At 42.0% G+C, this 26,937-nt stretch overlaps 2 protein-coding genes across 4 annotated transcripts in view; one reads left to right on the forward strand and one right to left on the reverse strand.

Moving 5' to 3' along the window:
* The first annotated feature begins 840 nt into the window (after window positions 1–840).
* mfap2 (microfibril associated protein 2) lies at window positions 841–10,142 on the forward strand. Its single transcript, XM_042504780.2, has 9 exons — window positions 841–970; window positions 2,770–2,831; window positions 5,224–5,271; window positions 5,665–5,691; window positions 5,781–5,870; window positions 5,967–6,008; window positions 6,095–6,182; window positions 9,200–9,273; window positions 9,357–10,142. The coding sequence occupies exons 2-9, from the start codon at window positions 2,801–2,803 to the stop codon at window positions 9,458–9,460; spliced, it is 504 nt and encodes a 167-aa protein (XP_042360714.1). The 5' UTR covers window positions 841–970; window positions 2,770–2,800; the 3' UTR covers window positions 9,461–10,142.
* crocc (ciliary rootlet coiled-coil, rootletin) overlaps window positions 8,988–26,937 on the reverse strand; it is a 32,270-nt gene continuing 14,320 nt past the window's right edge. For all 3 annotated transcript variants that reach the window (XM_088088109.1, XM_042504751.2, XM_042504734.2), the window contains exons 17-37: window positions 26,270–26,500; window positions 25,852–26,045; window positions 24,637–24,764; window positions 23,868–24,037; window positions 23,571–23,750; window positions 23,256–23,390; window positions 22,998–23,141; window positions 21,738–21,976; window positions 21,486–21,645; window positions 21,209–21,376; window positions 20,697–21,120; window positions 19,809–19,966; window positions 19,574–19,694; window positions 18,930–19,093; window positions 18,223–18,438; window positions 16,795–17,019; window positions 16,562–16,711; window positions 16,245–16,445; window positions 14,546–14,677; window positions 11,759–11,932; window positions 8,988–11,143 (exon numbers count right to left, since the gene is read on the reverse strand). In XM_088088109.1, coding sequence (XP_087944235.1) covers window positions 11,057–11,143; window positions 11,759–11,932; window positions 14,546–14,677; window positions 16,245–16,445; window positions 16,562–16,711; window positions 16,795–17,019; window positions 18,223–18,438; window positions 18,930–19,093; window positions 19,574–19,694; window positions 19,809–19,966; window positions 20,697–21,120; window positions 21,209–21,376; window positions 21,486–21,645; window positions 21,738–21,976; window positions 22,998–23,141; window positions 23,256–23,390; window positions 23,571–23,750; window positions 23,868–24,037; window positions 24,637–24,764; window positions 25,852–26,045; window positions 26,270–26,500 — 3,801 coding nt within the window. In that variant the 3' untranslated portion in view covers window positions 8,988–11,056. The remainder of the gene's footprint in view (window positions 11,144–11,758; window positions 11,933–14,545; window positions 14,678–16,244; window positions 16,446–16,561; window positions 16,712–16,794; window positions 17,020–18,222; window positions 18,439–18,929; window positions 19,094–19,573; window positions 19,695–19,808; window positions 19,967–20,696; window positions 21,121–21,208; window positions 21,377–21,485; window positions 21,646–21,737; window positions 21,977–22,997; window positions 23,142–23,255; window positions 23,391–23,570; window positions 23,751–23,867; window positions 24,038–24,636; window positions 24,765–25,851; window positions 26,046–26,269; window positions 26,501–26,937) is intronic.

Here is a 26,937-nt window from a genome sequence, read left to right on the forward strand (position 1 = left end):
AGCTGCATTAAAAAAAATAAGTAAAACAATGCAACCTAAAGTCAGTTTCATATATGAAGACACAAAAAAATATGAAAATAATTAGGAATGATTGAGAAATAATAACCCATAATTAGGGGTCAACCAATATTGGTTTTTCAAGACCACTACTGATACTTAGTAGTTAATGAGACCATAAACCAATATTTGGAATTGATATGCATTTACAATAAAAAAAAAAAATCTTTCTGTCAATATTTAGAATTGGATGATAACAAACTCCAAAATAAAACTTTGTTTAAATGCATTTGGAAAATGTTTAATCAAAACTGAAACTTTTAACATCATATACAAGAAAGTCCTGGCAACTTCTGTTTTATAAAGTAAAGTGAAAATTTGAATAAAAAATAAATAAATAAAAGTTGCCTTTGGGGTTTTACAAAGTAAAAGTTCTTCCCAAGCTGACACTTTCTTGCACTTCTTAATCGTTTTTTTCTATCAGTGATCATTTAAATAAAATGCCAGTACAGATAATCAGCAAAATGTCAAATATCGGTTCCAATAATCGACCGGGCCGATAATCTATCGACCCCTACCCATAATGATATGTAATGACCAAAAAAATATATATATGAATTAAGGCATTTCTTAGTCTATATATGATATGTTGTATTTAGTTCACAGGCTGCCTCTCAGAGTTGATGGCTTGTAATGCGCATATGTCACCTGGTGACCCTGCAACTGCTAAACCCGCGCCTGATATCATCTGTTCATCTCATGGATACTTCTGCTCCTGTAGATCTGACGGATGAGCGGTATCGGGATGACTGTGGTGTTTCGGGTCGGTGCTGGGACCAGGGGCTGGAGGCTGGGACTGGACGGGGAGGAGACTTCAGACGCGGGGTGGTACAATGTGGCGCTGCGAGGTCCTCCTGCACTCACAGGACGCATGAGAGCTGAGGACAGTCGGAGCAAACTGAAGCAAAGCTGGGTAAGTAACCCTGAAAACACTCTTGTGTTTGCATAGTTTAGTAAAACCTACTTTTTAAACTTTATTTTACACGTGTGAGCTCAGATGGTTCCGATTCAGAAGTTGCATTAGTGAAGTATAGAGGAAAAAAGTGAGTGTGCATAGATTGCATGCAGCCAAAGTCATGTTTGTTGCACTTTTAAGCTTCCAAAGCTATTATCAGTCTGTTTAATGTAGACCGAATAATTGTGGGATAATTTGCGTGTATGTTAACGGCTGTGGAGAGCTGACATGTGGTCCTGTGTTTTCACTGGAGAGAAGAAGGAGGAGGGACTTCACAGCTCAGCCTGCAGCAATGGCACTACAATGGAGACAGGGTGCCAAGAGGGAAAACACACACACACACACACACACACACACACACACACACACACACACACACGTACACACACAGCCAGTTGTTTCCAGAGGCTGGGGGTCGATGAGGGCACATGGGAAGATGATTTTGTAATTTATTTTTTCTAAATTGTTGCATAAAAGCAAAAGGCATAAAATAGATGACAGCAGTGTATCTCCTGTTACTGTCCTCAGAGAGTCCTAATAATGAGTGCCTGTGTGTGTGTGTGTGTGTGTGTGTGTGTGTGTGTGTGTGTGTGTTTGTAGGTGGAGGGGGGGAAGGGGTCTCTAGCTGGGAAGGGAAGGACTCAATGGGGAGAAGGGGGGGTTAATCGCTCCCAGATGTGTGCTGTGAAAACATATGGTTTCCGATAGCCACTGTGATGCACAAGAAGAATGTGTGTGTGTGTGTGTGTGTGTGTGTGTGTGTGTGTGTGTGTGTGTGTGTGTGTGTGTGAGATGCTGGTACACAAACACACTGAGACACATTCACTGATTTATTGATACGCATGCACAACTTGTGCAACCCGTGTATCAATCACACGTTTTGTCACCAGTGTGGTTTTACAAAAAAAAAACAACCTTGCATGCAGTCACACAGTGAGAGCTCATGAGTCCACAATGTAGGATGTTTAAAAAAAAAGCCCAAATTAACTGCTTCATGTTGTGTGTATGAAGCAGCCTACAGTGCTGCAGCAGAGGAGGAGGAGCATTCATACTTTCCACAAAGTGGAAAAGCAGTTGAGTGAGTGTTACAGGAAGCTAAGGTAATGGGTTTTACTGTATGCGACACTTGGGACAGTGGGACTTTTTGAGTTTCATTGACAACTTTACCAAAAAGAGTCTTGATGCTGTCAGTGTTCATGTTTTTCTGTCCACATGTCATTCCCACTCAACCTGAGAGGCTCCTTTGCTCGGTGAAGAAGAAAGAAAAAAGGGGGAGAAAGAGGAGGGGGGAGGGTTCGAGGAAATGACCAGTGAGGGCGACAGAAGGGAAATGACGGATGTGGAGACAGACGGAGAGAGGGAGGGAGGGATGAAGAAAAGTCATGGAGAGGGGTGGGGTTGAGGGGTCCTCTGTTTCTTTTCCTGGAATGCAGCCGCGAGACTGTCTGCTGCAGCGAGGAAAAGTAGGAAAACAGAGAGATTGTTCTTAGGAAGACAGACGTGCCACATTCTTGCTGTCAGAGTTTTCTCCCCCTCTTTTTTCCTGTCATGGCTGTTTGGGGCCAGTGGAGGGAGGAGGAGGAGGAGGAGGAGGAGGAGGAGGGCAGAGAGAGGGGAGAGCAGTGGGGGGTTGGAAAGGTGACGGAGGGCAGGGGGAAAGAGAGGAGAAGAGAGTTCAGGAGAGCAGAGACTAAGCACTTTATTCCCCTCATGTAGCTGTGTTTTGACTGTTAATACTCTGGTTGTCTCCCCTCCAGTGTTAAAGTCAGTCTACCTCCCAGAGCGACCATGAGAGTCCTCCTGCTCATCTGCATGCCAGGTACCAACAGACCACCGACGCCCCTGAAAACTTCGAATCATACTTTGAAATATTTGTTATGCGACAATATGTGCAACCACCAAAGTTAAAAGTTTCATGTTTTGAGAAATATTTGAATTTGCCTTCTTGCTGAGAGTTAGGTTAATGGGTCTAATGTCTGTACAGCACATATGAGACTACTGCGAGTTAGCTTATCTAGCATGAGGACTGGAAACAAGGGGAAACAGTTATTTCAGCCCTGCCCAAAGATAAGTATTAATGCACCAACCAATCCCTTTCCACCTCAACACTACACACTGTTACCAGTTCTTTGACCATTGCAAGACTTCTGCAGACCTACTGACGGGGTCAAAGGGGTTCAAAGTAAACCCAAATAGAATATTTACCTGATTTGTTTTGCCTTAAAGCAGAATAAATAACTCATCCTCTTAGAAATGTTGACTATAGTTGACAAATAGTTGACTTAATAAGAAATAAAATCCCACCTTTACTCAGTTAAACACAGTTGGATTTTATTGCTGCTGTAGATTTACTTGGTCTTGTAAAACACGTCGCAAACATTCGCAAATATTACCAAACTGAAAGGAAGACCTCACCCCCTAGATTAGCATTTATCAATAACTCACCCTGTATTTCACTGAATTTGTGAAAAAAAAAACCTTTTTTCTCTTGAATGACTCCACGGTAAACAAAGAATTAAAAAACAACTGGTGCAGTGAAATAACATTTATCCAGACAGCCCCTTCCAAGAGAGACGTGAACTAAAATTGAAACGTATCTATGCTTTCTTTTAAGTCAGACTCCACTGACAAAAACGATAATTTAACCTCACTGAACACGAGAGCTGCTGAGCTACAGCTGGCTCCATCAGTTAGTTTGTGTTATTGTGTGTCTTTGGCATTTTAAAAGGTTATTTTGGACGAAACAAAGTCACATAATAATGCAAACGAATTAAATGATAGAAGCAGTAGTGGAGCATCAGCTCCCCTGTTCGGCGAGCTAAAAATGACTGTTTTTGTCACCAGAGTCTGACTTTTAAGAGAGCATGCGCAAGTTTCGCTGTTAATTCAGTTGCCTGTCAGAAAGGGCTGTCTGTTTGGGAAGTACCAAACATACGACACGATAGTCTGAAAACAGATGTTTTAGTTTTGCTGCTCAATTTTAGAATTCTTCATTTACCGTGGAGACATGCAAGAAAAATAAAGTTTTCTTCATGACTTCAGCGTAACACTGGGTGATTCATTGATAAACAAAGGGTCGTTTGGGTGGTTAAGTGTCTCTTTAAACAAGATATTGTTGTGTAACAGACATTATGGCCTCTTCTACACACGCGCCACTGTTACACTATGTTATAGCATTTTTCCGTCATCCCAGAACCAGGAACTGCTGACCAGCATGAGCTACAATACTGTTGCTTTAAAGTAAGACCGCTGTATGTAACTTGAGATGAAAATTTTCCACTACACTCACCGCTTCAGTCCTTCTTGATCTGGTAACTTGACGTAACCTTTGCTAACTGTGGCTGCACGTGGCAGTTACGGGATGAAGGTAATTGCTAAAAAGTATTGTAACAATAGCACGTAATGTCAGAAAATTGACTCTATAATGTCAGTTACACAATATTGTGCATATGTATGCATTGCATGTCCAAAGTTCAGCCCCGGGACCAATCATGGCCCTAAAAATTAGTCAGCGGCTCAGTTTTTAAAAATACATGCAGCGCACTTCACAATATTGCATTTTTTTCTGTTCACCAAATAACACCAAGACTGTCATACAGCTTGTAGACATGCACCAAGTAGGAGCTACGCAGGCGTAGCCAATGTGTTGTCATAAACAGACGGTAAACAAGTAAACAAACAGCAGACATTTCCCATTATGTAGCAGTCATGGCCGCAGCAAAGAAGCGTAAAGTCAACAGCAAAGCTGAATATGTTTTCACTGAAAGATGAAACAGTTCCGTTTGTCTCGTTTGTATGCCTTAAAAATTTTTTTTAAAAACTCATATGATGCAAGAGCAGCTGGCCTCCAGGTATTATCACATGATCTGAGACCCTAAATCAAAAAGTTTGGACACACTCGATATATGCTTACAATAATTAACAATAGCCACCGTAGCTGGTAATAAAAGACCAAGTCAGGCTGTAGCAGCGAAACCCGAAGGTATCGAAATGAGATAGTGAGACAGGAAAACTTCAAAAAAATTAAAAATTTTAAATCCAAATTAGAAAGTAGAATGATAGATAAAAAAAACCCTGAAAAACACACCAATGCTTGATAAGGATACTCAGTTACAATATTTAGAGTACTTGTGATTGCTGATTTTCCCTCCCCTCTATTTTACTCATCACCCCATCTTTGTGATTACTTTCTTGTTGTGAAACGTCAACAGTTCTGCTGCTCGCCCAGGCTCAGTACCAGGAACCGTTTCCTTTTTTGGGTGAGTTCATTAAGAGAATATTGGCCTTGATTGTTCCAGCTCAGCATCGGTTTATATCAGAGCTCCGCACATCTGTTTCTGATCTGTTGTTGTCCTCTGATGTGTCACCTCGCCTCGAGGAGTTCTCCCCTCTTTACTCTGTTATTTACCACCCGCATAGCAACTGTTGTCACAGTCTAAATAGCACTTTGACCACGCTTGCATGTTATTATTTTTAAATATCTTGCATATGAAGTCATTCATTAGCCCCTCGCAAACGGCTTGTTTTGTTCAGTTTTGGCATGCAGGTGGTTTATTTTATATGGTGCAGGGCTTTTTGTTTGACTGTAATTGGTTTCACAATGTTGATCTCATGAGGCAATTTTCTTTCCTGCTTATTTTACGGCTTCACAGAGGACTATGGGCCAGATTATTTTCCAGGTAAAGCATTTTCAGGTTCACAGAATTCCTCCTTGATGTTTCTTTTAAACATCAGCGTATTTTATAAAAAAAGTCTCTTTCCTGTTTAGAAAATCCTGACTCCGGCAATCCTGATTCTCTTACTGGAACCTACCAGCAGCAGGTTCGACTGGATCCAGTGGTCCGTCCAGAAAAATCAGGTAGATCTGCTCCTCCTGTGTGAGTCATGATATTCAATAATAGTCTGTATTGTGTCTACGACTCATTTGTTAATCTGTTTTCCATGTAAATATCAGGGTCTGATTTGGAGACGGAGCCCACGGAGCCCGGCCCTCTTGGTAAGAGAAAGACTCAGGAGAAAGTAGGACGGATAATCAGTTTAGTTTGAGTGGAGAAATGATTTTGCTGTGTGTTTGGTTTCCAGATTGCAGAGAGGAGCAGTATCCCTGCACCAGACTCTACTCTGTTCACAAGCCATGCAAGCAGTGCCTGAACAGCCTCTGCTTCTACAGGTACGCACACCCACAGCCAAAACACACTCACTATCTCTTTGTACGACAAACAAACTTTGAGTTACTGCTGTCACTTCATCTTAGACTTTTTCCTAAACTATTAAGAAGAGCTTCTACTACATCTCAAAAAAGCACAAACTGTCGATGAATCTCCAAAACCAATCTTCTCCAAACAGCTTGTGCTTACGAACAAAGAGCTTGAAAGTCAGTTTTTAAACCTTTAAAACCTGCGCAAACTGGATTAATTTCTCCCAAAAATATAGAGAGAAGGCACCAAGCAACTTAACAACATTTTGCCCAAAAAATTAGCAAGAAATTAGCTAAAAGTTACAAGAAAATTACCTGACAAGAGGGAAGGAAAGCTTTGTTGCCAAATGGATTGGTACATTTATCTGAATGATGTTTACATCATTATGTATTCATAATGTAACTTATATGTGAAATGATTTATGTACTTATATGACCTCCCTGATAAAAATAAAATTATTTTAAACAAAGAACAAAACAAAATAACAAACAAGAAAATGACTTTAAGCGAGCACTGAAAATTATCTAATATCTAATTATAAGTATTTCAAACATAGTTTTCTGGACATTTTTCCATAGGGTTTTTTTGTGATGATATCTGATAATATTTTCTTGTATTTTTGGGGTTACCTTTTACTAACTGTTAGTGTTTTGCTGGACATTTCTTTCCAAGTTGCTTATTATGTTTTTTCCTGTGTTGAAAGAAATCAATCTAGTTTTCCAAGGTTTCAGAGGTTTAAATGCTGGACAGTGCACGAACTCTGGTCTATTTTGAGGCAAAAATGAGTCAGGTAAATACAGAAGTAAATAGAGGATGTTTGAAACCACAACGCAATTACGTGACTGCTGAGAACCACAGTTGTTGATTGTCCTGCAGATTTTAAAAGTTCTGAATGCAACTTTTCATAAATCCTTGTTATTAGTGACGCCTCTCTGAGGCCGTTAACTGTCAGCATCCTGTTGCTCGCATGATTTGCCATAAATGAGCACCTGGTCATCGGCAAACAGTGACAGTGACTTACCGTCATCATGTTGACAGAATGACAAAAACCTAAATAATACATTTTTAGAATAACATCACTAGCAATGTTCCTGTAATTCATTTTGATCATTGGCTCCAAAATACTAGGTAGCCCATTGTTGCAAATTACATTATTACCTGACGTTATGAGCAACAGTGTAGAACAGCTAAATTACAACTTGCTGGCAAACGTTACCTCAGTTTTCAGTTAGTGCGTTGGCCCACATGGCATCGCTCTCAGCTAGTGTTGCACACTTTAAGCGCTGCAGAGAGGGAAGACATTCGGGAACATACGTAACTTCACATGCAAAAATTTGATCCTATATACAGAAGTCGTTCCACAGGCTTTTAAAGGCAACCAAAAATGTCGGGGAAGCTCTCAGTCTTTAAGTTATGCTACAACCTGTTCAACCATTGGCAATAAAAAAAATTAATACTGGTTAAACATTACACACAGAACATTTAAAGCAATGGTTCCCAACTGGTCCAGTTACAGGGTCCAGATTTCTCCTTAGTCGTTAGTTCGAGGTCCATACACAAGATACGTTGCCACATAAACAAACAGCACTTCAAAGTAATATCTCTCAATCAGAAATTCACCTTACTTCAAAATAAAGTGGGTTTTTTTTAAGTCCCTTGTGGTCCATTCAGAGTGGACTCACGACCCACTTTTGGACCACAGCCCAACAGTTGGGAATCACTTCTTTAAAGAATAACTATGGATTATTGTATTTGTTATTGTCAACTGACGCTATGAAAACAGTCTACAGCTCTCAGCCCCAAGCCGACTGGTTCCTAATAAGGAACCGATGGGCTTTAAAAACAGATCACCAGTACGTAGTTCTAGTCTTAAAAAAGGCTTAGTCATATCCTATAACAGCTGGGCCCTGTAGTTTTAAACAAAAGTTACTCAAACAGGGGTAAATAGTGCATGTGTTGGGGACCATTTTCAACTGTGGATTAATCCACATTTAGTGCACTAATACGGTTTTTGGCAACTGGTGGGTTGTGGTCCAAAAGTTGGTTACGGGTCAGTTCTGAGTGGACTGCAAGTGACATGTGAATGTGTCAAGTTTGTATAAAACACACTTTACTTTGAGTTACGGACCTACAGACTTTGTTCAGGGCCTCAGCTATCACGTGTTATTTCCAGTATGGATACTGAGAATTTTCTTCGAATTTTAATCCACACAATTCAGCATGTCTACATTCTCCACGAGGAGAACAACATTTTGACATTTTGTTTACTTGGTTTTTACTTGGTTTCTTGGTCATTTTCAATTCTGTAATTTTACAGACTAAACCTTTGTTTTGTTTTCAACACTTTTCAAGCAACATAATAACAAACTACGGATATTATTTTAATGACCTGGTCTTGGTGTTATGTGGCCTGTTAACATGCCGTGCCATCACTGCGTCATGGTCTTGAAGCAATAACATGCACTTCTTTGGTATCAGTGCTATTTATTTACAAATTTTGAAGTAATTGCACTTTATTCTTGCAACATGGTACATTTCATTGTGTTCTAACCCCAGGTGTCATTTACATTTTGTGAAATACAGTTGAATATGTGGTAATTAATCTCATGTGTTGGTCTTGAACTAATGACTACGGAGAAATCTGGACCCCATGGCTGAACCAGTTGGAAACAGCGCACTAATGAGTGTTTACAGCTGTAGGACGATGTTTGCGAGAGAAGAAAAAATAAATTACAGTGCACATGTTTATCGTAATGAAGGAACATGACACTCGGTGCAACAGTGTGACTCAGTGATGTGTTTTTAATTGTTTTTGGACAACAGCGGAGCTCGATGGATACACAGATAAACTCGATCAGTTCGTTGTTGGTGTGATCATTTCATTGGAATTGTGAGCAGGAAAAATACAAAATATTGCCAGACGTATTCTTTAGTTTTGACTGATACGACTGTGACTCTGTTGTGACCTCTACATGTATTTCCATTTAAGTCTGCGACGGGTGTACGTCATCAACAAGGAGGTTTGCGTGAGGACTGTGTGCGCACATGAAGAGCTGCTCAGAGGTGCGTTCAGTGATCTCTGCATTTGTGATTTTTGATGTTTGTTTATTGAGACTTATTGTAACTCTGTGTCTCTGTGTTTTCAGCGGACCTGTGTCGCGATCAGTTCTCTCGCTGCGGCGTGGCAGCGCTGAGCGGCCAGTGTGCGTCACTAGGAGGAAGCTGCGGGAAGAGCTGCGGCGGCTGCTGATTGAGTTCAGAGATCAGGGACACTACCTGCCCAGATACTGCCGCTTTATCTACCACTCATCCACTCTGACCGTCACCCTCACACTCCCTCCTCACTTTGACTCTTCCTGTACAACTTATTACTCATGTGCGAAAGCACTTTTTTTTTGTTGTGTTTATCTTTTGTTTTTTTTTTTCCACATGTATGTCTGCCCAGTAGATCCTGTGTGTATGGATGAATATACTCCAAAGAACATTGATGATTGTATAAATCACTGGTGCTATAAAATCATCACACTGGTGCTATAAAAACTATTAGAGATGCACATAAAACTGCGAAACATCTTTCTATTTTTTTTTTTGGTTTTTGGCATATTGTACCGTATTAATCTGATATGTTACTGTACTTGTGTTGAAAAGCAGTCGTTCTCATGATGGTGGCCACCGTGCACTGACATCAGACAAAATGTCCAGCCATGAAAGATCATGAGATGTGTGAAGAAACAGGTGGTAAGTGACCTCAGTTTTTGTACTACTGCCACCTGCATCTGTGCTTCGCAACCAAGCAGCAAGCTTATATAAATATATTGTAGTGGCAACAAGTGCTTAAAAAAAGGCATCTCACAAACGGCCTCTGTACTACTGCTTTGTAAAACTGTCACTATAAAGACTGAGAAAAAAAATAAACTTTTTTTTTTACTACAGCTGTTCAAGTGTGCAATTGTGAGTCATCTCTAACGTAATCTGAGGCTGCAGCTTGGTGCGCTGAAAGGTATTTATGAAAGACATGAATTATGGTGCACACAGTGAAGTTTATTCTACTGCAGACATGTGGCCTCCATGTGTCCGTACAAGTCATGTTGCTGTTATTAATCATCAGTCTGTCCACCTTTATACAGTAAGTACAAAGTATATACACCTAGTAAAAACTAATTTTAACTAATAAAAAACACACACTGTAGGTGTACCGTCATACTGCAGTGCCTCGTGGTCCCTTTTTCAGTTATAAAACTGTCTATGTAACATAATCAGTAAAATCTGTGTCTGTTTCTGAGAGAAAACACAGCGCAGCTCCTTCATTATGCTCAATTCGTTTGTTTCCTGGCACTCGCCCACAGCGGAGACCTTCCCCTCCCTCCTCTTAGTGTCCTCGACTGTTAATATAACTGCAGAGGAGCGGAGGCCAAAACGCACAACTGGCAGATTTTCGTTCCTGCGTTACGTCCAGATTCTGTCTGGAGGAGAATCCTTGCGGTGATTTGGGTTTTCTCCTTGAATAAGCGCAAGAAGTTTGGGAAGATGTTGAGCAAGGATCAAGTGCAGATGGTTGCCAGTAATCAGCGGCCTGCTGGCAGTTTCAGCACAGCTGCTGCATCACGTCGGCGCTCCGTTCCCTCGCCTGTCATAGGTCTACCTCACTGTACAGAGTATCAGTAACGCTGTCAAAGTAACAGTGGTGCTTATTTCAGTGTCACAAAGTAAAACAAATTGCACTATAAACGTAGAATATGAATACTTTTAGTAATGTTTCTGAGTAAATATTGCTTTCAGACATTCATGAGTGGATTGTCCCTGGATTAGACGTAGTGTGCTGGTGCGACTGGTTCCAAGCTGAATCTTACTTCCCTGCCGACAGTAATGAGGATGGAAGAGAAGGTTGCCGCCGTTTCATCTCTTGTTGCAGCTGCTCCTTCAGGGTGGACACCTGCAGGGACACAGAGGGTGACAAAACTACATTTTACAGGGTTTTCAAGATCATGGAAAACCTGGAAAGGTCATGAAATTGGTAAAATCCTTTAAAATTTTGAAAAGTCATGGATTTTTTGTGTGTGTAATGAAATACTATACTTTGACTTTTTTGGCCATTTTTTGACATACTACGCTTTGACTTTTTCCATGTTATATTTATTGACATGTTATACTATGACTACTTTTTAATGGCATTTTATTGACATACTATACCATGACTTCTTTAAATTTAATTTAAATTGTACGTTTTAATAGGGTTTGAGTGTGATATGTTTGAATAACGCCGGACAAGCGGGGCAAGAAAAATAATCTTGTGAAAGTATAATCTATTGCGTTTTGATATAAATTTCCATCACCTACAACTACCTTTAAACTGTACTACATTGTTGAGATGGAGCAATTATAATGGTCATGAAAATTTGTCCTTGAAAAGTTTTATGAATGAAAATGTGTGGAGTCACTTGTTTTATCATACCCCAAACTAGCTATTTAATTTTAGCAGCAAACAAAAAGAGTCAAAGGTTTAACTTGAGACTTTTGCTAAACCTTTACCACAATGTGACACGCGTACCTGCTCCTCCAGGCCTTTCACTCTGTGACGGTGAGCTCGCTCTCTGGTTCCCAGCGTTCGCTCCACGTCCCTGAAGCTGGTCCTGAGTCTCTCTGCCTCTCGCTGGGCCTCGTCCCGCTGCCTCACCAGACTCTCGCACAGACTGTGTGACTGCTCCATCTCAGCCAGCTGAGTCTACTCAAGACACACACAAACACAAACAAACACACACACACACACAAACACACACACACACGGAAGAGATCAGAATGTTAACAGAAGGAAAGAGGACACAAACTCTAGTATGATACAGAATCTGCAGACAGCTTATATAGAAAAGCTACGGAGAGATTTAAATTTGGTTCTTCATAAAACGTCAGATCAAAAGCTGACAGGCTCTGTGGCGACCTGGAAGAAACCCAGTCTTGTTTTCTGGAGATGCACTTAAATAAACCCTTTCTGGAACAATAAAAATGCAGCTCTGAAAGAAATTATGGGATCTGGCTTGCCAAATATCTGTGTGGTGATGTACCTGTAGGGCACATTTAAAAGGTCATACAAAGAAGATGTTACTGTGGCCTGCAAAAACAGCTTTTACGAGAAATTGATTTAAAGAAGATCCTCCAGGGAAACGCAATGGTTTGTTCATGACATTTTTTTAATAGAAAAAATGTATCTTGTGAGGGTTAAAGGGTTTAGTATTTTCAACTTGGATGATAATTTCCCATGTTTTTGTGTCTAAGTGACTCATGGGGACAACGAGATCGCTGCAGCTGGCAGCAGATAAACAGGCTGCAGTGTAGCCACTTGGGGCATTTGAACACTGTCAATTTATGTCCACTAAAAGTGCTTTTTTGCCACCGACAGATTCAGATTAGTATGACAAGTGTCTGCCAGCATATGGAAAGGATCCCCTACAGAGATAGATCTTTTTGTAAAATTGTAACAAAAACCCGAAATCTCTATCCCCAAATCCACCAGACTCCATTTAAATAATCAGTCATTATATGATCCTAAAACTCACTTCCTTTAAAGTTGTAAGAAAGAAGAAAAAAAACGAAGAAAAGCTGTCTTGGTTCATCTTTCCACTGTTCCAACAATCACCAACTCTGGTTTAGTTTAAATGAACCCTTAATTCAACAATTTGGATAAGAAAATAATGGTTGGTAGTTTTGCAAAAATTATTTCAAAGCTGTTTTTAGTTACACAAAAATGATCTCTCTCTCTCTCTTAAATAATTATCTGAACCTGTCAGTGACAAAAACAAGCACAGTGAGTGAATGTACACTAATGGTGCGCATACATGGCTGGTAACATTTCAGCAGTCTCAGTCCATACTTGACCAATCTAAAAATCATTGTCTCCCTTAGTCACTTTGACACCAAAACCGTGAGAAAATAAGGTCCGACGTCAAAAATACACTTGGGTATTAATTGGGAAATGTGGACTATCAACATAAAACAAGATGCTGAACAAACTGCAGCATTTACTGGTCAGATAGTTTGTCGGAGCAGACGAGTCAACATCACACATTTGTTGTTTATGTTTCTGAGCCACCTGTGATTTTTATTGGTCTGCAGAAGGTCTTCTGACAAATGGTTAATGGCCCCCAGTACAGAAACCTCCAAACATGCTTATAGGTTCTTGTTTCGAGGTTAAATCCCACAAAATAAACTTATTTCTACTAATTTCGGCTTTAAATCACCTTTTCTTACATAAAAGACCAGACTGGTTACTAGACCAGACTGGTTACCTCACTTTCTGGTGACATACTTCACTGTAAAATCAGTATCCTTCAAAATGACAGGGAGTGATGAAGAAAGATGCAGAAAGGTTTTTTTTTTTATTTTGCCAAATCATAGTGGTTCCCCAGAACATGTGCATCCAGGGAAAAGTTTGAATAAATTAGGAGAAATGAAGAGTGGTCAGAGATGTTAAAAGAGCCTGAAATAAACAACTTTAATGACTCATTCTGAATTCTTACGAAACCCACTGTAGCTTTATTATTTGCTTGTTTATAGTGTCTGTGTTTAATAAAAACAAAAAACATAGTTATGACTGTTATTTAGCGTTCAGTGAAGTGAAGCCTCCAAGAAATATCTAAGGGGTTTGGTCTAACCTTTTGTTTTTGGAAAGAGGCACTAACAATGAGCGGTGTTGCAGAGATGAAGAACAACAGAAAAACAACTCCCAAATGCAGATTTCTGATCCAGCGCTGAGGACAACAGGTTATTTTGAAGTTACACTGACCTCACTGGATATTTACTGGATCTTCTGAAGTTTAAGGTGTGGATGAATATTTAGACATGTTAAATAAACTTTTTATTTCTCAAAGTAAATTATTCATTCGCTTAATCTCTCAAATGCAACAGTAAAGAACAAGCTCGCCTCCTCCTGCAACATTCACCAGAGAAAATGTTATGATGTTTTTCTCTTAAAACTACTTTAAACAAAATCCCTCGTTACTCAAGACGGTTTCACACAATATAAAACGTCTTTTTAACTACAAGGTGTATTTTTTAACAATAAGAGAAACATATTTATACTCCACAAAAACACATAAAACCCAAACTATGGGATTAATTTGTCTTTTTAAAGGTTGATTTGTCTCGCTTTAAAAGGAATGCAGAGCCTGTTAAAGCATGTTTTTGGTTTTGTCCTTGAGGTGAGTCCTATTGACAGCATAAACTCTGCTAACAGCAGTTTGCTAAAGCATCTCAGAAGTTTGTGACTCAATAATGTATAATAAAGAAGGCAGTTTTGATCTCTGATTAATCCGTCAGTGTTTGATCGGCGGCTGCTCCTCACCTGCAGCATCAGTATCTGCTGCTGTGCCTCCTGCAGCTCCTGTTCAGTGGTGTTCAGAGAACGATCCAGGCGGCTTTTCTCTGCAGACAGCCTCATGCTGCCTTCCTCAGTCTTCAGTTTCTGACGCTCAACCTAAATTACATACAAATGTAACCAACAAAAAAAGCATGAGATCCCTTATTAAAAAAGTCACACTCTCGAAAATGGTACATGGTACGAGCACGACTCTGCTCAACTCAACTCGCTCTTTTTTGGTTATTCATCATCAAAAGTTGGGGACAATACCCAGTTAGTACCTGCTACATTGTTATGGTACCATCTTGGTCGATGTTCCAAGTGAGCTGAGTTGATACTAAAAGGTGAATTAAAAATGCTGCAAACCACAGGACATGCTGCACAAACCACCTTTTTTAAAAGCAAACTTTGTAGGATTTTTCACAAAAAAAACAAACAAAACAGCCAAAAAATATGGACAAAAAAGTATGTGAATAATCACTTATGACCCACTAGCAGTGTGTGGCCGTGACTGTATCTGCAGAGAATCTGCCCTTTGCCTTTAAATTCTGATTTTCTTCTTATTTTAGTTTGTTGGGAACAATTCAAGGCGTCAACCTTTGGGAAGTGGTGGGCAGCTCCCAGCCAATAGCAGCACGAAATCACAACCATACTGCCCTGCCGATATATAAAAAGAAGAAACTACTGTAAAGTTTTCACAGACCGCTGTCCATGCTGCTTTCTCCCGTTTACCTGCTCTGCAGTCTGTGCACTACGTCACATGGACACACAAAAGCCCCCAACACATACAAGGCACACTCGTTTGCTGCAGAGCCATGCACACAGCTCTGCTCCACTGACAATGGGAAAGCTGTCTACAGCCTTTTATTTTTTAAACCTACATGCACACGCCAATTTTGGCGGGAAAGGGGTTTACGTGTTTGAACAAAAGTGAAACTAAGCTACACAGAGAGAGAGAGCAGAGAGGCCCAGAAGACAGGATGCAGCGTGCACAAAAACGATAAAAGGAGTTGGTACAAAAAGTGAGCTGAGTGTTTGACGTCGGTTGAGCCAGCCAGTGGAAATAAGGCATTAGTCTTGTTTTCAGAGATGCAGTTATAATTAGTATTTTTACTGAGAAATTCGACCTCTAAACACAGCATTAACCTATTTATTCATGTATTTACTGACCTTGAATGTAGTTGTGTGTTTTTCTGTGTATGTTTTTATGTGGTATTTATGCATTTGAGCTGCTGGATACAATAATTTCCCTGTTGGAATTAATAAAGTATCTATCTATCTATCTATCTATCTATCTATCTATCTATCTATCTATCTAGCATGAAAAACTAGTATTGGGCTCCGATGAGGACAACGAAAACCAGCCATCCTTGTCTTGTTTATGTCTTGTGTCCAAAAAAAACCAAACATTCCTGTATTCATCGTTTAACCAAAGAATGAGCTCCTAGTGACACTGATTTAGACAAAAACACGTTGTAGATAAAATCTGAGTCATGTTCTGACCCTCTTTGACCAGATGTCTTCCACGAGGCGTCGCTCACTGTGACCTCATGAGGTCACTGAGTTTTTTTGTGCCTCCCCAACATGTGTCCGTAAGTCACATGAACTTTGAATTCACAAACGACTCTTTGTGAAGAAACGATCGGATGAAACAAGTTACGCATTTGTCGTACACAGAGCTGACCTTATCCAGTGTATTCCTCAGTGCATCTTTGTCTTTCTCCAGCCTCACAGCCTGTCTCTCAGCATCTTTTTTCTCAGTCTCCAGCATGGCGACCGCTCGCTGCAGCCCGCGCAGTCGCTCCTCTACAGCGGCCCGTTCTGCCTGAGCTGACTGGGCGCTTCGCTGAGCCTCTGCGACGCCGGCCAAGCGCTGACGCAGAGCCTGACGGAGAGAAGAGGGAGAACATACAGAGACAAGACTCCAGAGAAGACAGAAAAGCAGCCACATTAAGAGTGTTGCTGAGGAGTTGATTAGGGTGGCTGTTTGTCGACACACACCTCCTGAGTGTTGCTGAGCTCAGCCTCCAGCTCCTCTCGTCTCAGCTCACTCTGGTCCAGATCACTCTGCAAGCTCTGCACGCGCTCAGTGACGGTGACCATATTCCTCTTCCCCTCCATTAATGACGCCCGAGCTTCATCCATTTGTTCCTTAATGGTACAAAATCATCATTGCATCACTGTCCAGGTTTCATCCACAATGTAAGGCCCATTTTAACTTCTGTCTCACTCACCTGTAGAAGCCTTTTGTCCTGCTCAGACGCACTCAGCGTTTTCTGCAGAGCGGTCAGGCGGCTCTGCGTGCTGCTGTGAGCGGCCGCTGCCTCCTGGAGGCTCTTGGTGAGGGTTGAGGTCTTCTCTCTGAGGAAAGACTCTCCTTCCTGAGCTTTGAGCAGAGCCTGACTCAGCCTCTCCACCTCTCTCTGGAGCACAGACACACGGGCCTCTCCTTCTGCCACCTGTAATCCAGTGAGCAAACCAACAAAGAGAAAAGTATTTGTTTCTTAACTGTGCAGGGTGTGGAGAGTCTGGTTTCCTGCTATTTAACTGTTAAATACAGTTTCGTTATAAGAATTGCATTGTGAATATACGTGTGTTTCTTTGCCTCCTTTTCAAACCAGGCGCAACTTGAAACCTAATAATTAAAAAGGAATACACCACCCACAGATCGACCATTTGTATGTCAGTTACGTACCCTGTGTTACGTTGAATTTGTGAAGAAAGGTTTGTTTTTCTCACATTTCTCCACGGTGAACAAAAAATCCAAAACTGAGAGGTCTTGATAAATTGAAGTCAAAAGGGTCAAAGTTTAACAACAGAAAAATGATATCAAAACATCAGTTTTCAAGCTGTCACACAACTCGTGCAGTATTTTTTAAGTCTTTTGAATGCGGTCGCAGGGACGTGTCTCGGGAGTGGCACAGGCCACCTCTGAAACCAGGTGCCACCCCATTATGACTCCCCATCTGCCCAGTCAGACCTGTAAACTGAAGAATTTTGTTTAAAGGCACAATTCAGTTCTAAAACTGAGAGGCAGTAATGTGCAAGAAAAGTAGTTCTGGGTAGTGGAAACAAAAATGGTCAATTGAAGCTTTGCTGATGCGTGTGTCTGCAGCAGTTTTCAAACTTAATGTCAGTGCCCACATGGGCCACCCCTGTAAAAAAAAACAAAAAACTGGAACACCGCTGTCCAGTCCTTTGCTCAGTACTTCCCAAACACGTACATTTTCTCAAAACCTTATGATTTATAAAACATAACAGTAACACTCACGTATGTTTGAATACTGCTCAGTGAAATGCACACACCGAATTCTAATGTACTCGCTTGCTCAGGCGTGTTACTCCTCCGTGGAAATGTTTTAAATCATAATGTTTTAGTGATGTGTTTGGGAAGTACTGAGCATTTGAATGGATAAATGACACACGAATAATACTGAACAAGTTATGTGAGAATTTGTAAACATTTTTGCAAAGTTCTGCTGTTGTTAAACATGGCCCCCAATCAATCAATGAATTAACATGTTTGTCATTTTCCATGAAAGCATGTGAAAGTTTTCATCAAAAATTCGAGACAACAGGGCATAACTAACTGACATACAAACTGTTGTTTTGTGGGTGAAGTATTGGTGGATATGAGAGTAAAAGGACTCCGCCTGCTGTACCTGTCTCAGCAGAGAGTCGTGGCGCTCCTGAGAGGCCTGGCTGTCGGCCTCACGGTCTCCCAGGCTCAGTTTGAGTCTCTGCAGCTCCCCCTCCAGACTGCGCCTCCCCAGCTCCACTCTGGTGGCCCGCGCTTCAGCTGCCTCTAGCGCCTCCCGCAGACGCCTCCTCTCCGCCTCCAGACGCATCTCAGCAGCACGCTGCTTATTTAACTGATCCTGCAGAGAGGACAGGAGGACAGAGCCGATGCTGTATAACGCAGACCTGAGTTTTAGACCCAGATTACCGAGACATTATGGAGCCAAACAAACACAAAGCACACACAGCTGCTCCAGCTTTTCTCCTCTCTTCATAAATCATCATGAGACTTTTAAAAAATGCAACAAATACAGATTTTTTTCAATAGCACTACACACACAGTTTTGTCTTTCTGTGCTTTGAGCTGCTTTTCCCTCGCTCTCACTCTGCGTCCTGCTCCTCCTGTTGTCCAGACGGTGAATTATTTTGAGAGGCGCTGGCATCAGAAACAGACATATGGAGAGCTGACACGGGACGCAACGAGAGGTGTGGCGCTATGTGTGAGGCATCTGTTGTTATTACATGTAGCCCTCCAGCTGAGTGCAGCCATATGGCCATCATGGCAGATCAGTGGCCGCTGCTCAACAAGCGTCAGCACAAATGCGGTGTGTACACACAAACGTGTGTGTACCTGTGTGTGCTTTTTATCCATCTCAGAGGCCTGCAGCGCTCGCTCCAGATCCTTCACCCTGTCGGTGAGCGCTCTCCTTTCTCTGTCTCCTCTCCGCACCACCTCCTCCTGCTGCTGGAGCAGAATCTGAGTGGTGGTCAGACGCTCGTCGACTCCACGCTTCCCTGCAATCACACACATTAACCTCTGAGACCCGGAGTGACATCACTTTTCTTGTGCTGCTTTCGGATGCCTTTTCAGAATTATTTAAACCTTTGAACACTGAGAAAATTGGTGCAATTTCTTTCAGAAACATGCGAAAAAAGGGAAAAAGCAACTTCGTAAGAAATGTTCCACAAATTGAAAGAAATTAGAAGATTCAGAAAATTATATACAAATCCTAAAAAAAAAGAAAAAACAAGGGAAATATTTACAGCTAATTATCAAATTATCATTGGTCATTTGCTTTTTCCCCTTAAAAATAAATAAAAAAATTTAAAATATACATATATATATATACTGAGAAACATTGCCCTTCTTCCCATGTTTTTAAAAGAAATCAAGTCAATTTGCTCAGGTTTCCAAGGGTTAATACACAGTTAATGTCATCATTTTTGAATTTGTTAAAGGGCTTTTCTTCTGAAACTACATGGAAAATGTTTCACCTTCTTGGCATTCTTGAAAGGAGTTTTGTAGCTGAGTGAGACGACTCAGAGCAGAGTTTCGCTCCCCCGTCCGCTCCTCCAGCTCCCGCTGCAGGGCCCCCAGCTGGCATCGAGAATCATCCTTCAAAATCAGCAATAAACAAAGACTTGAACCATACAAATACAAAAAAGATCCTTTGATTATTATTAATATTTGCTTTGTGATTTTGTGTTTCATGCCGGGCAGCTCTGTTACCCTCTCTTTCTGAGCCTCACGCAGCTCCTGGAGGAAATCTCTCAGGTCACTGCGCAGTATGTCGGGGTCGAGCTCGGGCTGAGGGAGAGGCAGCGGTGTGTCTCCTCTCTCTGGAGACACTGAGCCTAAAGTGTTGTCGGGAGTGCATACTCTAAATTCTGTAAAAATGAAAAGTGATTTAAACAAATCACAATCGTTTTGTTTGGCGCTGAGTGCAGGTTGCAGTGATGGTGCCCCTGCAAAAAAACTTCTGATGGAGAGGCGAGTGCAAGCTTTAAAATGGCTAAATCTCTGCAAAAGGAAACACCATCTAAAACATAAAAAGATGTTTTAAGGTTGCTCGCTCTGAGGTTATTTTTGTTTCACGCACAGCACTTATATTAAGTGTGGGAGACTAGTTTCACGTACTGACAGAGATCTTAAAAGTGTATTTCAATGGAGTAGTCTGATATACTTCATATCTTAAAAATGTAGCGCAAAAAAATCATTGTTCAGGTTTTAACTGTGAGCCAAATTATCTGTAGAGGTCACTATTCCACCAAAAGCAACAGACTGATTTTAACCGGTTAAAACACTGAATTAAGCAGTTTCAAGAAAAAAAAAGAGTTTCTCCATCACACTCGACACTGCGGGGCTGCCAACTACAGTGAAAATGCAAGTGGCTCTATCTAGATCTAGTGCTTTGTTTATCTGTTCTGGAGAAACATGGCGGTGCATCATGTAGATGTAAGCAGCTCAATCTAAGGTAACAAAAACATGATTTTTTTTTCGGGTGATTATACACTATTTGATGAACAATTTTTTTCATTTTTGTCAAAATATCCCCTAAATCCTACGTCTGAATAAAGGTCTAAATGTTGCAGTTAAAGCTGCATGTTTCATTCTTACCTTTAGGAGGCGACAGCGAGGAGCGCAGGGGGGAGATGCTGTGGTGGCGTGACATAGTGCCTGGTGATGTGGAGCTCCCCCCCGGGCTCCTCCCCCTGCCTCCCCTGCCTCCCGCTCCGATGCCCAGCGTCCGCGTCAGCGTCGACTGAAGGCTGCTCAAACGAAACTCCAGGTCCCTCCTCCCGGCCTCGGCCCGGGTCAGCTCCGCCTCTGTGGCGGCCAGGCGGCCCTGGGCCTCGCTCAGCTGCAGGCTGGACTGAGCGGCAGAGTCCTGAGCCGCCTGAGCTCGCAGGGCCAAGTTCTTGGCCTCATCCTGAAGCTTCTTCTCGCAGCCGCGCGCTTCCTGCAGCTGAGAGGTCAGCTCTCTCTCGCAGCCCCGCCAGCCTGACTCAGACTCCAGCAGCCGCTTCTGAGTCGCAGAAAGCTGCATTTCAAAAAAAAAGAGAGAAACTGTGACACAGTGAAGACAGCGAGTAAACAAACGATGTCTTTTCTCTCTCTTCCGTCCTCACCTCTTTCTTGAGGGAGTCTCGAGCTGTTTCAGCCTCAGTTAACCTCTGTTTGAGGGAGAAAACCTCCTTCCCTTTCTCCTCCTCTCTTTGCTCCTCCAACGACAGGCGAGTCTGCAGCTCTGCCACCTCCCTCCCTCTCTGCTCCTTCTCTCCATCCAGAACTTTCAGCTGGAGCCAAGAAAAGCACAAAAAACACAACACAGTCACAAACATGAAGTCCAAACTAAAAAAAAGAGCTTCTTCCTGAACGTCTCAGAGGTGTGACAACATGTCGGACCTGTCTGCGGAGCTCCTGGAGCTCTCGCCGAGCTTCGAGTCGTGACCTCTCGACCTCTCTCAGGCAGCTGCGCAGCTCCGTCACCTCCTTCTGATTAGATGACAGGTTCTCCTCCAGCACAGCCAGCCTCTGCTCCTTCTCCTCACACTGTCGTTTCACACTGAAAAACCAACACACGCACTCAGTGGCCATGGACACATTTCACCTGAACATTTCATTTCTCTCAACAGATACTTTATTTGACATGCTTACCTGATTCTCTCCGTTTCTGCGCTCCGTAGAGTTTCTCTCAGCTGAGTATTCGACTGGCTCAGAGTGTCTCTTTCCTTGGTGACGTCGCAGAGGCTGCGTCGCAGCTCCGTCGTCTCTCTTCTGTTGTTTTCCGCTGCGTCCTGAGCTTGGTTGAGACGTCGCTCACTGTCCAAAAGGTCCCGCCTCAGATGGTCTCGACTCTCCTCATTCGCTGACAGAGAAGCTCTGCACTGGTCCAGCTGCAGGGCAAAAGTCATGAGTGGCATAAGGTGATGTAACCGAACACACAGGATGTCTCAACACGTTGTTCAATAATAGTTGGTGGACAGTTTGGCAAGTGGTCCAGAGTTTATTATCCACACAAGATAAGGCATGTTTGCACTTTTTTAAATTTGAATTGTCTATCAGTACAGGTGTGTTGATGCTGATCCAACACGGAGATGCAGACTGCTTTCAGTGGTTACATATCAACTGACAGTTTAACTCTTTTCAGTGCTTCAGTTTTAATAAACGTTATTTGAAGCAAGTCTCAAAGCTCTCAATTGCTGCACAGAGTAATGTCATCCGGCTGCATTGGCCAATAAAGTACATGCTAGCATTCATTCCTGGACTATATTTATTCATGTCTCACTAGTATCTAACATGCCCCCAAACAGGGCTGTTTTGGTCTGAATCCCTGTTAAATCCTCCTTTCACTTTTGTTTCCGTTCATCTATTTCATGATTATCATTACCTGCATGTTGATGCATAAACTATAACAAAAAATGCTTTCTATTGTTAAAATAACAAATTAAGTGGTGGGTGTAACTAGTTACAGTGATTAAATTACAAAATAAATGCAACTGTAATCTGTTACTAAGACAAAATGTGTAAGTTACTAATCAAAATGTTGATGATGACATAGGGGTTATGTATCAAAAAAAATCTTTTCAGTAAAAAGTTTAGATGTTTTTGCTGTGCAGAAATGCGTTTTTTTGGCATATTTTTGAATATCAGGTCAGCAAAGCTTTTTATTTAAGCTCAACATTCATGCATTTGTGTTTTAAGGTCTTCTTAGCTTTATTGCCCTGTTTAAAACATTTGTTAGAAAAGTAATCAAATGTAATAAGTTACATTGTTTTGATCAAGTAATCAAAATAGTTAAGTAACTTATTACATTATTAACAGGGTAAATAGTAATCTGTGACCTATTACATTTCATAAGTAACCTTCCCACCGCTGGCATCACTGTCATACTCTGACTTGAAAAGCATCATTTACCTCTTTGAGAGCGACATCAGCGCGTGACTGCAGATCAGTGCAGGTTTCTCGTAGACTCTGAAGCTCCCTTTCGTGAGCAGAAGTAGCATCTTCAAGCTGAGAGCGAAGCTCCAGCAGCTCGCTGGTCAGAGCGCCGACTCTGATCTGTGTCAAACAAAACAGTCAATTCAGTAAATAATCCTTGCGCGTTTATGTTAGATAGGACATACGATTATTCAATAACAACAAAGGATAAAATGGGACAGGAAGTCACTTCACCTGCTCCTGCTCTTTGTAATGAGCGGCTTCTCTCGACATCCGCTCGGCCTCCAGAGCTGCAGCTGACAGCTCGGCCTGCAGGGTGGACGCCCTGTCGGACAAAACCGTTTTCTCTGCCTCCTTCAGAGAGAGGGCCTGGGAACAGAGAAAGGGTCTGCTTAACAAAGAGGAGGAACTTTAAACACTGAGACACACTGTCTCCATGTTTGATGAAGGAGCATGACAGAGAGGCTGGACAAAGAGGTGGAAACTGTTACGATAATAATTCGTATTATTATTTTTCACAGTTTGAAAGAGGCTTGAACTCAGATCGACCTGTTGTTTTTCAGTCTCCGCCTGCAGCAGACTCTGATCTCTGTCATGCTGAAGACTCCTCAGTTCATCCTGCAGCTCCTCTCGCTCTCTCTCCGCTCTGTGGAGCTGATCCTCCGCCTCCTGCCGGAGCCTCCTCACAGTGCCCTCATGCTCCATCAGCAGGCTGTGCCGCACGACTTCCTGTGAGAGCAGCCAAGAGCACAAACGTGGATTAAAGAGTCATCAGCCTTATTGGAAAAGTAAAAATAGGTCTACGGGCAGTGCTTTGAGTAACACTGAAACACTGAACCTTCTGACCTTTTCTGAGACCAGCCTCTCCACCTCCTCCTGGTGTTCGGAGATGGCCTTGCGTAAAGCCTGCTGGGCCTCCAGCTGCGCAGCATTTAGAGTCTGAGTCAGAGCCTGTTTCTCCCTCTCAGCCTGGGCCAACACATTCTCCCCATCCGAGCGTACACGCCTCAGTTCAGCTGGAAATCCCATCCAGGAAAACATCCAGGAGAGAAACACAGGACTCATTCTGTCAGATTACAGACCAACTGTCTTTCACATTAAAGCAAACATCTTCAGTTTAGCTCTGAAACAGATACCTCACCCTAAAATCAAATATTTTTCCTCTTACCTGTAGTGCTGTTTATCACTCTAGATTGTTTCGGTGTCTGTGTTTGAGATGTCAGCTGTGGAGATGTCTGTCTTCTTTCCAATATAATGGAGCGAGATCAGCTTGTGGTGCTCAAAGCGCACAAGCGCAAAACACATTTGAAAACTACAAAACGAATCAGTGCACAGAAGGAAGCGTGCATCTACTCATGGATAAGAGGTCTTACGTAAACAAAGTGCCATCTAGTGCCTCATTTTGGAAAGAAGATCTCTGTGGCTGATATCTCCAACACTCACATCGAAACAATCTAGATGATAAACAGCACTAAGGGTAAGAGGAAAAATGTCATTTTGATTTTGGGGTGAACTGTCCCTTTAACGAGGAGTACTTGAGTCTATTTCTAAATTCAACAAAATCCTCCTCTCTCTTTGCTTTTGTATGTGTTCTCTGAAATACTTTGCCGCTCACCTGCTGCAGTCTCACAGCGAACTCGAAGGCTTTGGTTCTCTGTTTCCAGCTGCTCTCTACGAGACTCCACCTGAACAAGCTGCTGCTGCACCTCAAACAGACTGGTTTCCAGGGACTCGCGCTCCGACCTGCGCAGTTACAAACACAAGTTATACACTCACGCCTGTGTGAAGATGTTTGTTTTTTTAAAGCAGAAAAAAACATCTACACACTCAATCTGTGCAAAAATCTTTTTAATGCAAGTTTTTGGTGGGAGAACTTCTTTAAGGCACAAACAGGCAGCAAGAGGTAAGCAAAAATATGGATGATCCTGTTGCCTGTCACTTTAATGATCATGCACACCCCATCTCCTCTGTTAGGTTTCAGGGCACAGAGCAGATTACTCCTCACAGAGGGGGTGATGAAGGACCTTTCTTTGGATCCACACCTTCAACCACTGAATCTTAATAAGGATTTTGACACAAGTGTTTTGTTATGAACAAACTACAATAGACTGTGTGTTATACGTTGTATGACGGCCTGATGTTTTACACAGCATTTAGCCCTATTGTTGCACATTCTCATTGTAGATATTGTAAATTATGTATATTCTATTAGTGTTTCTTTACTGTCTCTACGGACACTGTCTTTAAAGTCTGTGTAAAGTGAATTCAGAGATTTGTTTCAAAACACATTATAAATGTTGGAAACTGATTGTTGAAAACATGTTACAAAGACCCTTTACTATATAAATTAGTACTGAATTGAGGAGTTAGACGGTTGACTATTTTTTCACCATTTTCCTGTTTTAAGATTTTTTCGTCCAGCCTAAAACCATAGCTGGATGACACACTGGAGGCATACTCAGCATAACCCCGTCCCTGACAATGTAGCAGTATAAAAACAACAAGCATCATTAGTATAGTCCCACGATTGGGTGTGACCTCTGCTCCTCCTGCTGACACGCCCCGAGCATTTCCAATCAGAGAATACACTACACTGAGAACTACATCCCATACTTTTTATAGGATGCACAGTAAATCAGTAGGTAAAAAGGTACAAGACCAAGAATAGCTTCAAAATTAATAATGTTCCTATGGTTAAATCTAATCTCATCCAAGTCAAGCATTACAGAGTGTGGTGGTGAGTAAGGGCTTTGAGATTTGTAATAAATCTCAGTGCTTTATGACAGACACTATCCAGCGAGTGCAGGCATTATCAAACTACAACACTCACCTGAAAGCAGCCAGCTCCTCTGACAGGACGGTGTTTTCTCTCTCAGACGCCGTCAGCTGGACCACCAGTGCTGCTTTGTCTCTGGCCAGTTCTGCCCGTCCGCGGCCGGCCTCCTCTAAAGCCACCTCGTTCCTCTGACCCTCTCCTCTGGCAAGACTGAGCTCTGATCCCAGAGAGGTCACCTCGCCACAGAGCTGACGACAAAAGAAAACAAAGTTAGTGACAAGGAACAAACAAAGGAATAAAAAATGTTTTCATTCCAGTTTTAGCCAAATTAACATCTAGAAAGCCACACTGTAGTTGCATAAGAATGAGATCACACCACTGACATACTTAGTGCGTCACCCACAGCTTTCGCTTCAGTGTTTTTAGGCTGGACTTAACCTTTAATGATGATGTCATATAATCTGGTATGTACCTGGGTGACTTTCTCCTGCAGCTTAAATCTCTCAGCCCTGAGACTCTGGAGCTCTGCCTCCATCCCCACCCGGCTTAGCTCGGCTTCCTGCAGCGACTGGTGCAGCGTGATGCGGGCTGAGTCCAGCTCAAGACGGTCCTGCTCCAACCGGACCAGCTCATCTCGGATGGTCAACTTCTCTTGCTCCGCCTCTCGTTTCTGAGCCTGCAGCAGGGCCTTCTCCTCCTCCAGCTGAGAGACAAAGTGAAGGGTGAGACTTGCACAGGAAGCTGAGGCATTCACAGTAATTCACCTCTCTTTCGCTCTATGTTTTCATTCTTCATAAAATTGCTTTTGTCAGTTTGTGTATGTAACTAAGGGTAGCATCATGAATGTGCCCTTTTCCCTGTTTATATGTTGCATTGAGACAATAAGACATGCAAAAGATGGCTAGATGGAGACAGAAAAGTGTGTAGTGTTATACAGCCAAAGGGGATCTATGACTGCAGGCCTTTGCTCCACCTCTGAGTGTGGTCAAACGTAAAAACATTTTAGTCAACAGAATGTGGTTAAACACGTTGTATGAACTAGTTTAATTTTAGCATACTGAACCTTTTCAGACAGTGATACTCAACTTACAGCCTGCAGGTTCGGGTGCCAGGTGAATTTTTTGTACTTTGAATGTAAAT

This window comes from Plectropomus leopardus, chromosome 2 (assembly GCF_026936395.1).
Source record: "Plectropomus leopardus strain MGB_pleo_1.0 chromosome 2, ASM2693639v1, whole genome shotgun sequence".
Taxonomy (NCBI): domain Eukaryota; kingdom Metazoa; phylum Chordata; class Actinopteri; order Perciformes; family Serranidae; genus Plectropomus; species Plectropomus leopardus.

What these genes read in the sequence shown, in the direction of transcription:
- mfap2 (XM_042504780.2), top strand. Translation starts at nt 2,801, where the DNA reads ATGAGAGTCCTCCTGCTCATCTGCATGCCAG. An exon ending in CCTGCTCATCTGCATGCCAG is followed by an intron (nt 2,832 to 5,223) that starts GTACCAACAGAC and finishes AAACGTCAACAG; the next exon opens with TTCTGCTGCTCGCCCAGGCT. An exon ending in GGAACCGTTTCCTTTTTTGG is followed by an intron (nt 5,272 to 5,664) that starts GTGAGTTCATTA and finishes ACGGCTTCACAG; the next exon opens with AGGACTATGGGCCAGATTAT.